A 13786-nucleotide genomic window follows, 5' to 3' on the forward strand; every position below is an offset into this window, starting at 1 on the left:
TCTGGAAATGTAACGTTTCTGTGCTAGACAGCCATTTAAAAACATTTTTTCTAGTTAGGTATGCAACAGGGTAGTTACGGTGGGGCTTGCTTATATTGAATAGGCTAGTGTCATTTGACATCTGTCCTATATTTTTGACCTATTTCGAGCCTCGTTAACATGTCTGTGAGTGTTATAGCAGCATGTTTGAGTACACATTTGCAGAATATACCAACATGATCCTTCTGTATGGCGAAGCTCATGGTAATGGAGGAGCTGCTCATCACCTTTATCAAGATCGTTATTCACAACATCCGACTCCATTGCATACCCTTTTTGCCTCAATTACACAACAGCTTTGAGAAAGGGGACTGTCGCCAGGAGTGACTGTGGTGCCACAAGTAAACACTGCGCACCCGAATTGGAAGTGTGTTTGTGATAACTGATTAAGTTTGTTTTTTGTTTCTTCGGCTAACAATGAGTGGACTTGTAAAACAAGTGGTGTATGGGGTCATGCTTAATAAATTCTTGTAAAAGTGGCCCCATTAACAATATGTTTTCAAATGATTCTAGCACAGAAATGGTATTATGTACTCACTCCCATCTACAAGTCTTAGATGTTTGTAATGGGAATTTCCAGATACCTTGTATAGGTTTCTGACTTGGAAAAAAAAAGTCTGACACACACAGTTGGAGGAAGACAGTGTCTTTTCCGTAGCATCAACAAGAAAGTAACCTAAAATATTAGGTCTTGACCAACTTACCTTTGACATTTTCTGAGTATCTCTTTCTTACTTGTTCAATGCTATTAAAGAAATATTTTTGCTCAATCTCATTTACAATTTAAAGAGTTCATGAAAGGAAGTTTTATCACATTTTAATACATAATATATAGCATCATTATGTTACAACGACAGTGAAATAAAAGTATTCATCTATCACCGTGGCCCCAGAAAACCTTTTATCTCTCATGCTGCCTCCAAGTTCATAATGCCAAAAGAATTTGTAATTCTTGTTTTATTAAGTTGAAGAAATTACTTTGTTTATAGCATTCAATGAATCTTACACCTCTATGGGAAAAAAATTAATTTGTCATTGTACTATGCAACAGATCCCAGCACTGCAAGAAGTTCATCAGAAAACGCACAACATTTTGGACGGAGTCACTTCCTTAGCTGCTCGTGCTACAGCTCCTCTTAAAGTGGATCCATCACTTTTTCCTAAATCCAACCAGCGCTATACAGCTGTTTACAGCAGAGACCGGGAGTACTTGTGAGTATGTACTACTCTGTGCACATGGTTTTTCCTGTTTGTCTTAGCATTATCCTAATAGAGAAATAATAGACACCCCTTCTTTGTACAGTCTCAACCAGCTCTTAACCTCTTTTCCTAGCCAGCCACCCCCACCCACATACGGCGCGCGCGCGCGCGCGCACACACACACACACACACACACACACACACACACACACACACACACACAGAGTAATATAGCATTTTGTTTGTCATTATTGTGAAGCTTTTTCACATATTATCTCCAGATAAAGATCCTCTTAAAATGTTCATCACAGCTGTATCCTAGTATACTAGGTGACATGCAGTGTTAATGGTAATGGCTAATGCCAATTTTCTGAGGCACTTTACCAGAATTCTTCATATTGGCACACTATCACTCATTCAATGAATAACCGATTGAGGATTGTACTTGTCCATTAAGCAGACAAGGATAGATCCATGTAATAAATTTGTGCTTCTTAAACCAAAAGATGATGATTGGCAGAGGATGAAATTTGTACTACTGTTAATAACAATACCTCCAATGCCAACCAGAAATAGTATGTTGGAGGAACAGCTGCTCTGTAGTAATATATTCCTTGAAATAGTTTCCAATCAGTGGAGCAGAATGGTTAAGATACTACACTCAGATTCAAAATCTTAAAGTCTTTGTCTTGCCACCACCACCATCACCATCACTATTAACAACATCAAAACAAAGCCAACAGCACATCATACACCATCCAGCCAGAAAATTCTGAGACTGGTTTTATTCCTGGCATATAAATGACTTCAGTATAGTAACTACTGTTGCACCTTGAACTAATAACTGTAAATTACATATGTGCATTCAGTCAGTCAGTTGTGAGATGTGAGTGGTATGTAATGGACATGCAGCTGCAGTGTGTCAACATTGTTGTCACAAATCAAAATGGTGCAACATCTTTAAATCAAGTGTTCAACATTCTCCAGAATTTTTGAAGAAGAGTAAAGTGTGTGCAATGTTTTGTCCAACACACCTTGACTCCCCAACAGAAATGACGGCACTTGGGTGCCTGTTGTAAATCGATTACAATGCAAAAGGCGAGCAATTCTTTTCTGGAAAAAAATCATTGCAGGTGATGAGAGTGTATGTTATCAATGCAAACCTACCAGAAAATGATGAAAGTGCAGAAATTCACTTGACAACTTAACTGACATTAAAGCAATGTTTGAAAAAGTAATTGGACAGATAAAAAATACACTCGCCAAGTGATAACGGAAGAACACACACATAAGGATATGGATATTTACAAGCTTTTGGGACCAGTGGCTTCTTCTTCTGGCAGAGAGGTTGAAGGGGAAGAAAGAGGAGTGAAGGGAAAGGGCAGGTGAGGTTTAAGAAATGGGGAGGGTTGGGAAAAGTCACCCAGGAACCTGGGTCACGGGAGACTTACTGCCCTGTAAGTAAAGTATTAAGATTGAGACCCCCCCCCCCTTTTTTTTGTGGGGGCCCGATTCATCAGTCTTCTGACAGGTTTGACGCGGCCCATCACAAATTCCTCTCTTGTGCCAATGTCTTCATCTCAGAGTAGCACTTGCAACCTACGTCCTCAATTATCTGTTGGATGTATTCCAATCTTTGCCTTCCTCTACAGTTTTTGCACTCCACAGCTCCCTCTAGTACTTCAGATGTCATTCTCTGATGTCTTGACAGATGTCCTATCATCCTGTCCCTTCTCCTTGTCAGTGTTTTCCACATATCCCTTTCCTCTTTGATTCTGTGCAGAACCTCCTCATTCCTTACCTTATCATCCACCTAATTTTCAACATTTGCCTGTAGCAACACATCGCAAATGCTTTGATTCTCTTCTGTTCCAGTTTTCTCACAGTCCACATTTCACTACCGTACAATGCTGGGCTCCAGATGTACATTCTCAGAAATTTCTTCCTCAAATGAAGGTCTATGTTTGCTACTAGTAGACGTCTCTTGGTCAGAAATGACCTTTCTGCCAGGGCTAGTCTTCTTTTGATGTCCTCCGTGCGCCATCCGTAATTGGTTATTTTGCTGCCTAAGTAGCAGAATTCCATAACTTCATCTGCTTCATGACCATCAATCCTGATGTTAATTTTCTTGCTGTTCTCATTTCTGCTACTTCTCATTACTTTAGTCTTTCTTCAATTTACTGTCAATCGGTATTCTGTACTCATTATACTGTTCGTTCCATTCAGCATATCACTTAATTCTTCTTCATACTGAGCAACAAACTTTGTAAATAGCTTTTCTATTCATTTCAGGCCCTCATACATAAACATTTCAGTCAAATGTTAACGAAATATGTATAATATGCATATTTGAACCATCAATTGTTTTTATTTTAAACCCAGATATCAACCAGTTTCGGTCTTGGGCCATCTTCACGGAAGAGGGTTAAATCGGCTTAAGCCACCATATTGCATTACACATTACTTAGAATATGTCGTGCATGATATGGATGTAAATATGACACAGGACTTTAAAAGCAAACATATGAATACTAAATGTATACAGAGCAGTACTACATTCATGGCCTGCACTACATATTTTAAGTAATGACTAATGCAAAACGGTGGCTTAAACCATTTTAACCCTCACCCGTGAAGATGGTCAAAGACCAAAACCAGTTCAAATATGCATTTTATACATTACTTAATGGCTGTTGACAGTCATCTCCCAAAAGTGTTTAAACCTTATATTGGCGTTTCAGAATATATGACATGATGGTGAAAAATGTAAGAATTTCTGAGTAATTTCAGTTTCGTTTAAGTTGTCATTTTAGAGAACATCTCAATTGCACTATTGTTGAACGTTGCTAGTGGTACTTCTTTGTGAACAGTAATTAGTGTTATACACTGTATAAATAAATTTTAGTAATTGTGTGAAAGCATTAAGAATTTGTATGGAAAGTACAGCTTTGCTTTGCTATTGATGCTGATGATAACTTTCCTGTGTTCGACCAGCAAAGAAAATAACCAACTGAATTTTCCCCATCATGAATAGCACAATTAATATTACCCAATATAGGATGTCTGTTATGTGTGACCTAATTGCTTAGTGTATGATTCATTGTATGGAATTTACATTACCAACGTTTAAGGGATTCTGTAGTTGACCTCAGTTTTTATTTATAGTTGACTTCAGTTTTTATTTATTTACTTTTTTTTTTAATATAAGGAAAGAAAGAAAAATTTTGTCTAGATAGGAGTGTGTGAATTTCTGAAGTACATTTCAATTTATTGGACTAACCGAAATGATTATTTTCTTTAAGGACAGTTCATTGTGTTACATGAAATGCAGTTATCCAATCTCAGGTAGTACATATGTTATTGTTCAACAAGTCGCAAGATTGCTAGAGAACTGAATGCCATGACATCACCTTTAAGATTACAATCACATATTCGTGTTGGATCATGTTGGCAGTTCAGCTCTCCAGTTTTGTCATTCTAGTGAATGGACAGCAATTACCACTTCACTTACCTGTGGTTACAACACCACCACAGCAGCAGCAATAACAACAACATCAACAACAACGGAAAACCCAGGATGGAATGCAACAGTATAATGAAGAAGGTAGTTGCTACTATCCATATAGCAGACATACTGAGTCACAGAAAGACACAACAAAAGGACTGTCAGAAAGTTAGCTTTCGGCCAACAAGATATTTGTCAAAAATAGACAACACCCACACCCACATGCACACATTATCATGTGCGCCCACACACGCTCACGCAAATGCAACTCACACACACACACACATGAGCACGATCTCTGGAAACTGGAGCCAGACAGCAAGCAGTAGCAAAGGGAGAGGCAAACAGGTGGGGGTAAGGAGGAGGCTGGAGCAGGGATGGGAGGGATAGCAGGGTGGGGTGAGGGACGGTAAAGTGTTGCTGGGAGTGTGAGGAGACGAAATGGAGAGTAGGACAGCTAGGTGCAGTCAGGAGACTAGACGCAGGATGGGAAGAAAGGGTGGAGGGAGGGAGATAGTAGCGGAAAAGGAGAGAAGTAAAAAGACTGGGTGCGTTGGTGGAATATAGGGTCTTGTAGCACTGGAACGGGAACAAGAAAGGGGCTAGTTGGTAAGGACAATGACTAAAAAAGGTTGAGGCTAGGAGGGTTACGGGAATGTAAGATATACTGCAGGGAGAGTTCCCACCTGCATCCAACTACCTCTCATTGTGCTCTGAAATGAGAGATGTCCTACCCTCTATCCTTCCCACCTCTCCCACAGGAGTACTCAGCTGCCCACCGAACCTACACAATATCCCCATCCATCCCTACACAACCTCTACTCCCAACCCTTTGCCTCATGGCTCACATCCCTGCAATAGACCTAGATCAAGACTTGTCCCATACATCTTCATACCACCACCTACTCCAGTCTGATCACAAACATCACCTATCCCACCAAAGACAGGGCTACCTGTGAAACCAGGCGATCTACAAGCTAAGCTGCAACCTTTGTGCTGCATTCTATGTGGGCTTGACAACCAACAAGCTGTCTGTCCACATGAATGGCCAGTGACAAACTGTGGCCAAGAAACAAGTGGACCACCTTGTTGCTGAGCATGCCTACATTCCTGTAACTCTTCTGGTCTCAGCCTTTGTTAGTCATTGTCCTTACCTACCGAGCCCCATCCCTGTTCTTATTGCAGCACTTCACAGTCCTCTGTTCCACCGATGCACCCAGTCTTTCTCTACTTTTCCGCAAACCTCCCCCTCTCTTCTCCCATCTTCTGTCCAACCTCCTGATTGCACCTACCTACCCTCCTCTCCACTTCGTCCCCGCATGCTCCCAGCAACACTTTACCATACCCCACCCCACCCTGCTATCCCCCTCCTCCCCCCTCTGACCCCTCCCCCCTCTGCCCCCCTCCTCCCCAGTTGCCTCTTCCATAATGCACTGCCGCTTGCTGTCTGGTTCCAGTTGCTACAGACGGTGGTTTTGTGTGTGTGTGTGTGTGTGTGTGTGTGTGTGTGTGTGTGTGTGTGTTCGTCCTCACCTTGTTGGCTGGAAGCTAGTTTTCCGACAGTCTTTTAGTTGGGCCTTTCTGCGACTCAGCATCTCATCTGTATGGTGAGTAGCATATATCCTTTACATTATATAATAACAACAACCATCTTAAGGTGTAAATTGCTCTATGTAGCCCCAGGCTTAATGTGCTCTCATTTCTGCTTAGGTTATCCGTATTTTTCCCCAAACCGCACCATATGACTTTTTCCTTTGAATAGGCTGCAGTCAATGTCCTTTCCCCTCTTGTCCATCTGATTAAGTGCTACATCTTGAATGACCATGCCAAAAATAGCAGGACACAGTCTCGTCTTCCTCCTCTTTGTCTCTATTGACTTTTAGATTCACTGTGGGGTTACTAAATTATGACCACTCTAGTTGATTTCCCTATGGATGTACAACTGATCACATGTGCTAATCCATTAAATCTCAGTGGTGCACAATAGGACGGACTGATGATGAAAGTCACAGTGCATACTTCAGAGTTTGTGCAGTATTTTTATTAAGTGTGTTGTCATTTTTAAATAGTCAATCACTAGTATGAAAGATGTACATTATTGTTGGATGTACTCTGTGTGTAAGAAGATTACAATGATGAAAGCCAAAAGCCACTCGAGCATTCCTCTGGAGTAGTGAGATGCCCAAGTTGTTAACTATGCAAACGTAACTTACATCATACGAGGGGGGACCCAAAAGAAACCAGATTGTTGTCATAAAAATTTATTGATGAACCTTTTCATCAAATTACTTCAGTCACCTTCCAAATACTCTTCATTATACGCAATGCACTTGTCAAGTCTCTTTTCCCACTGTTGGAAGCATGTTTGGAACTCTTAAAGTTTGATATTGTCCAGTGCCCTTTGCGAAGCTGTTTTTACTGCCTCCACATCGTCATAACGCTCCCCTTTTAGCGTTTTTTTCATTCGTGGAAATAGGAAGAACTCGCACGGTGCTATGTCTGGCAAATACAGAGCGTGGGGAACGACAGACCACCTCTGAGATGCCAAATGGTGGGTCACTCGTAAGGCCGTGTGCGGTGGAGCGTTGTCGTGATGCTGAAACCAGTCACCTGATCGCCAAAGTTCCGGGCGTTTCCTCCTCACATCCTCTCGCAGACGCCTTAAAACATCCAAGTAAAAGTGCTGGTTAACAGTCTGGCCAGGGGGTACGAATTCCCAATGCACAATTCCACGAACATCAAAGTAGACAATGATCATCGTCTTCGCATTTGACCTCACTTGCCTTGCTTTTTTTTGGTCTGGGAGAGTTGGGAGTCCTCCACTGGCTTGACGCTTGCTTAGTTTCTGGGTCATACCCGTAACACCAACTCTCATCCCCTGTAATGACTTTGTTCAAGAAGTTTGGATCACATGCAATCTCTGTTTTCAAGTCCTGACTCACATTCATGCAGATGGTTTTTCGCTCCTGTGTGAGAAGGCGCAGAACAAATTTAGCAGCAACACGTCTCATGTACAAATCCTCACTCAAAATCCGCTGGCACGAGCTCCAACTGATTCCTGTCTCTGCTGAAATTTGGTCGATTGTTTGGCGACGATCCTCATTGATCTGTTGGCGGACCTTTTCAATGTTCTCCTCATTTCGCGAAGGGCGTCCAGAATGAGCTTGGTCTTCAACACAAATCTCACCACGTTTAAAGCGCCCAAACCACTCGAAAACCTGTGTGTGGCTCATAGCATCCTCCTGGAAAGCTTTCTGAAGCATTTGATGTGTATCCATTGCAGTTTTTTTAAGCAGGAAACAAAATTTCACACACACTCTTTGTTCTTTTAAAGTTGCCATAACGACTTCGCAGAGGTAAACCGCCAACAGTCAGAGAAACACAATACCACAGTTGCACGTTCAGCTCTACACTGACGCCGTGTGCACAGCTGTTTCATGAAGGTCTCTACTAACACCATCTAGCGTGAGAACCCTGCACTACGTCTACGAGTGGCAGTGCCCTCGGAGTCCGGTTTCTTTTGGGCCCCCCCCTAGTACATTTTCTGTTACCATCTTATACAGTAGATCATAATCTAATGTTCTCTGTGCTAGCTGTGTACATACTTCTTCACAGGGAACAATGGAGATAATGATTTTTCAGACAGGCAGATTTTCCGGTAGTGAGCTGTTGTAATGAAGTGTGTTTTCTGGTTGACTTGTTTCTGCTGATGAACCTGTATAAAATTGGGGGAACACAGATGCCTACTGAGAAACCTGGCGTCTGCTGAACATGTCATTTTGAGATATATTGTCATCAAATACTTGTTGCCCAGTTCATTGTTGTATTGCTGCTCTACTGTGTTGCACTTCTTGACACATCCAGTCACCAAATCTAGTTCATGATGTCCTCTTCCCCAATGATTGTACAGGCTTGTTGTGTGCTGTGGTACTATGGTGTTTCATTGCAAACATTATACACACCCACAACCAAGGTTAAGCTTGGCAAGATTAGTGTAATTCAGTGACTGCTTAAGAGAGGCACATGTGTAAGATAGGATCAGTTTATTTTGTTTGGACTGAGGCACTACAAATGCAATGTTTAAATGCAGTAATTGCCTTCAGTATAAATTAATTGTATGATTGTATCTGTATTAATATTCCTTTGAATTTTTTACCAAGCGCTTTGTCAGCTACAGATTTAAGCCAAAGAGTCGGCATAGTAATCCTCTGATTTTACATGTTTCATCAAATTTTAAAGGAATTTCAAATATACATACTCAAGATTCAGCCTGAGTGCAATCATTTCAGAGAATCCGTTCAGTAATAAACCGTTCCAACCATAATTTGTGAGGGTATTTAGCCCTTTTTAACATAGTACATTACAGATTCCAAAAAAGGGCAAAGTGATTTGATAAAATGTGATAATTTCATCCATTTCTCTTTACTTTCTAAATATGTTTCTTTCACAGCAGTCAGTCTTTGTAGGAACCAAAATATGAATGTTAGAAAACTGAGATGTTTTACACTTCTTACACATTTTAGTCATCAGTTTTACTGTGTCAAAATTAATATTACAAGATTATGCAACTGAATGTTATAGGTCAGTGTAATGTTTTATGGTTCTTTGTTTTTGCAGGTTTGATATAAAGGCACCTGGGTTTTTTACACCAGCCATCCATTCACGTATTGTACAGTTCATACTTGATCGCAACCGTTTCTCAGAAGCTGAACATGATGACTTTGCATTTGGTATTGAAAGACTCATTGCAGAAGCAGCTTACGTTGCAGCATATCCTCTGCATGATGTGAGTTGCTCTTCTGTGGAACCCTTGTTAACAGTTCTACTGATTAAAGTAAAAATATGTGATGAGTACACCTGAAGAACAAAGTAAATGTGAGAGAGAGTGAGTGTGAGTGAGTGTCTTGCTCTCCACACATCCTTGTCCAAATATTCCATTTCTTTACTGTAATAGGGTGGTGTGAAAACTTTCCATTTTTACTTCCAACTGCCAGTATAATATTCATTGCTTTCACAATCTTAAGACTGAGTGTGTGTTTAAATGCTTGTACACATCTGTTTGGAACTCCTTCAACAACTGTAGTATCAGCAGGTGAAGAGTAGGCATTTTCATACATTCACATTTTATGTTATTTAATAAAAAAATTTCAATTAGAAATGGCTTTTGATAGAATTAAAGTGCAGACAAATATCTTTATTTTCTCTCTTTGCCTTATATAGTAGTCATAACAGTTAAAACAGAAAAGAGATTTACACAGGAGGATAAAGTTCATATATAGTATAACATAATTACATGGATGATCTCTAATGTGTACCTGGTGCTTCAAAAAGCAACTGTGGCTTTTGGTTTCCATGCTGAGGAAGGCTGTGACATTTATTTGACAAAACTAACCTAGAGGTAAGGTTACACTGCAGATCAATCTGTCACCAAGATCAAGATTTTAGGGGGCAGGGGGCAATATAGCTAAAAGTTTACTTACTGTATCTTCTTTCTGTTCCATAATCAACTACGAAATAACACTAAAAGCTAACTCCAAGATAATATCTACAGTTAGCAAGCATATTTATGCACCAACGTCAAATTTCTCGACACTATATCACAACAAATTATACTAATAGAAGTATTGTGGAGACATCTTTAATGCAGTGTATGTTAGCTTTGCTGCTTGCTTAATGTTTTTTGTAGTTTCAGTTCTAAACTTCAGGTGTTTAATATTTTGTGTATGTTCAGTCTGCAACATTTCTGTGACATTGCAGGTCTTGTTCTGTGATTAGCTGACAAAAGGAAACCAGGAAACTATCATACTGATCAAAATGTCTGTGAAGTTAACTGTCTTTGTTGGTTTTCATATTTAATACTTGCATATTATGAACATATCTACTTTAAGTGATACAGATTATTAAAGATCTCTCCAGAACACAATTTTTTGCATGGTTTGTGGTCTAAAGTGTTGGAAAATGGGACATTAGTGGATAAACATGTTACCACCCTTTTTATGCACTTCGTTTAGCAGGCTAAATATGTAGTTACAACAAAGAAATTGGTTTTCATCAGCTGTTAATGCATGGTGTGCTTAACTTAATTCATTTGTTTATAGAATAAATCAGTTTGTCTCCCCTTCTGTGCTGCAAAATGATCTATGACAATTTTGTTGAAATTTGGACAATTCAGTAAACTTCTTGTTCCTCTTCTTCAATGGAATGCATCAAAAGCACACAAGGCCTGTCCCCACTTACAGTATTTCACATGAAGGAAGTACACGGAAGCCAAGACAAAATGGGTGCATGAAAAATCGAAAACGAAATGGTAGTTGGAAGGACTGACTCAGCGTATAGGAAACTCAAAACAGTCTTCATTTAAATTAAAAGCAAAGGTGGTAACATTAAGAGTACAACCGGAATTCCATTGCTAAATGCAGGTGAGAGAGCAGATAGGTGGAAAGAGAATATTGAAGGCCTCTATTAGGGGGCAGATTTGTATAATACACTCCTGGAAATTGAAATAAGAACACCGTGAATTCATTGTCCCAGGAAGGGGAAACTTTATTGACACATTCCTGGGGTCAGATACATCACATGATCACACTGACAGAACCACAGGCACATAGACACAGGCAACAGAGCATGCACAATGTCGGCACTAGTACAGTGTATATCCACCTTTCGCAGCAATGCAGGCTGCTATTCTCCCATGGAGACGATCGTAGAGATGCTGGATGTAGTCCTGTGGAACGGCTTGCCATGCCATTTCCACCTGGCGCCTCAGTTGGACCAGCGTTCGTGCTGGACGTGCAGACCGCGTGAGACGACGCTTCATCCAGTCCCAAACATGCTCAATGGGGGACAGATCCGGAGATCTTGCTGGCCAGGGTAGTTGACTTACACCTTCTAGAGCACGTTGGGTGGCACGGGATACATGCGGACGTGCATTGTCCTGTTGGAACAGCAAGTTCCCTTGCCGGTCTAGGAATGGTAGAACGATGGGTTCGATGACTGTTTGGATGTACCGTGCACTATTCAGTGTCCCCTCGACGATCACCAGTGGTGTACGGCCAGTGTAGGAGATCGCTCCCCACACCATGATGCCGGGTGTTGGCCCTGTGTGCCTCGGTCGTATGCAGTCCTGATTGTGGCGCTCACCTGCACGGCGCCAAACACGCATACGACCATCATTGGCACCAAGGCAGAAGCGACTCTCATCGCTGAAGACGACACGTCTCCATTCGTCCCTCCATTCATGCCTGTCGCGACACCACTGGAGGCGGGCTGCACGATGTTGGGGCGTGAGCGGAAGACGGCCTAACGGTGTGCGGGACCATAGCCCAGCTTCATGGAGACGGTTGCAAATGGTCCTCGCCGATACCCCAGGAGCAACAGTGTCCTTAATTTGCTGGGAAGTGGCGGTGCGGTCCCCTACGGCACTGCGTAGGATCCTACGGTCTTGGCGTGCATCCGTGCGTCGCTGCGGTCAGGTCCCAGGTCGACGGGCACGTGCACCTTCCGCCGACCACTGGCGACAACATCGATGTACTGTGGAGACCTCACGCCCCACGTGTTGAGCAATTCGGCGGTACGTCCACCCGGCCTCCCGCATGCCCACTATACGCCCTCGCTCAAAGTCCGTCAACTGCACATACGGTTCACGTCCACGCTGTCGCGGCATGCTACCAGTGTTAAAGACTGCGATGGAGCTCCGTATGCCACGGCAAACTGGCTGACACTGACGGCGGCGGTGCACAAATGCTGCGCAGCTAGCGCCATTCGACGGCCAACACCGCGGTTCCTGGTGTGTCCGCTGTGCCGTGCGTGTGATCATTGCTTGTACAGCCCTCTCGCAGTGTCCGGAGCAAGTATGGTGGGTCTGACACATCGGTGTCAATGTGTTCTTTTTTCCATTTCCAGGAGTGTATGATAGAAGAAGAAACAGGAGTCGATTTAGAAGAGAGAGGGGATCCAGTATGATAATCAGAACTTAAGAGAGCTTTGGGGGACTCAAGATCAAATAAGGCAGAAGGGATCGATAACATTCCATCAGAATTTGTAAACTCATTAGGAGAAGTGGTAACAAAATGACTATTCATGTTGGTGTGTAAAATGTATGACTTTGGGAATATACCATTTGACATCCAGAAAAATATCATCCACACAATTTGGAAGACTGCAAGAGCTGATAAGTATGAGAATTACCACACAATCAGCTTAACAGCTCATGCATCCAAGTTGCTGACGAAAATAATATACAGAAAAATGGAAAATAAAATCGAGGATGTGTTAGATGACGACCAGTTTGGTTTTAGGAAAGGTAAAGGCACCAGAGAGGCAGTTCTTACATTGCAGTTGCTAATGGAAGCAAGACTAAAGAAAAATCAAGACACGTTCATAGGATTTGTCGACCTAGAAAAAGCATTTGACAATATAAAATGATGCAAGGCGTTCTAAATTCTGAGAAAAGTAGGAGTAACTTTAGGGAGAGGTGGGTAATATAAAATATGTACAAGAACCAAAAGGGAATAAGAAAAGTGGATGACCAAGAACAAAATGCTCAGATTAAAAAGGGTGTTTATCTGTACATCAAAGAAACAATGATGGAAATAAAAGAAAGGTCCAGGAGTGGAATTAAAATTCCAGGTGAAAGCAATCAATGACATGATCAACTGGACATGAAAGTGAAGAAGAATTAGGTGATCTGCTGAATGGAGTGGACAGTCTAATGAGTACAGAATATGGATGAGAGTAAATTGAAGAAATATGAAAGTAATGAGAAGTAGCAGAAATGAGAACAGCAAAAAACTTATCAGTATTGATGGTTGTGAAGTAGATGAAGTTATGGAATTCTGCTACTTAGGCAGCAAAATAACCAATGATGGATGGAGCAAGGAGGACATCAAAAGAAGACTAGCCCTGGCAAAAAGGGAATTTCTGGCCAGGAGAAGTCTACTAGTAACAAACATAGACCTTAATTTGAGGAAGAAATTTCTGAGAATGTACATCTGGAGCCCAGCATTGTACAGTAGTGAAATGTGGACTGTGAGAAAACCAGAA

General features: G+C 41.6%; 1 protein-coding gene across 2 annotated transcripts in view; it reads left to right on the forward strand.

Annotated features, from left to right (window-relative positions):
• The window catches only part of LOC126204458 (anoctamin-1-like), a 126144-nt gene that overhangs the window by 20282 nt on the left and 92076 nt on the right, over positions 1-13786 (forward strand). For both annotated transcript variants that reach the window (XM_049938843.1, XM_049938844.1), the window contains 2 exons: positions 1091-1251; positions 9362-9530. In XM_049938843.1, the coding sequence (XP_049794800.1) occupies positions 1091-1251; positions 9362-9530 (330 nt within the window). The remainder of the gene's footprint in view (positions 1-1090; positions 1252-9361; positions 9531-13786) is intronic.

The sequence above is a fragment of the Schistocerca nitens genome, chromosome 9, assembly GCF_023898315.1.
Source record: "Schistocerca nitens isolate TAMUIC-IGC-003100 chromosome 9, iqSchNite1.1, whole genome shotgun sequence".
NCBI lineage: Eukaryota > Metazoa > Arthropoda > Insecta > Orthoptera > Acrididae > Schistocerca > Schistocerca nitens.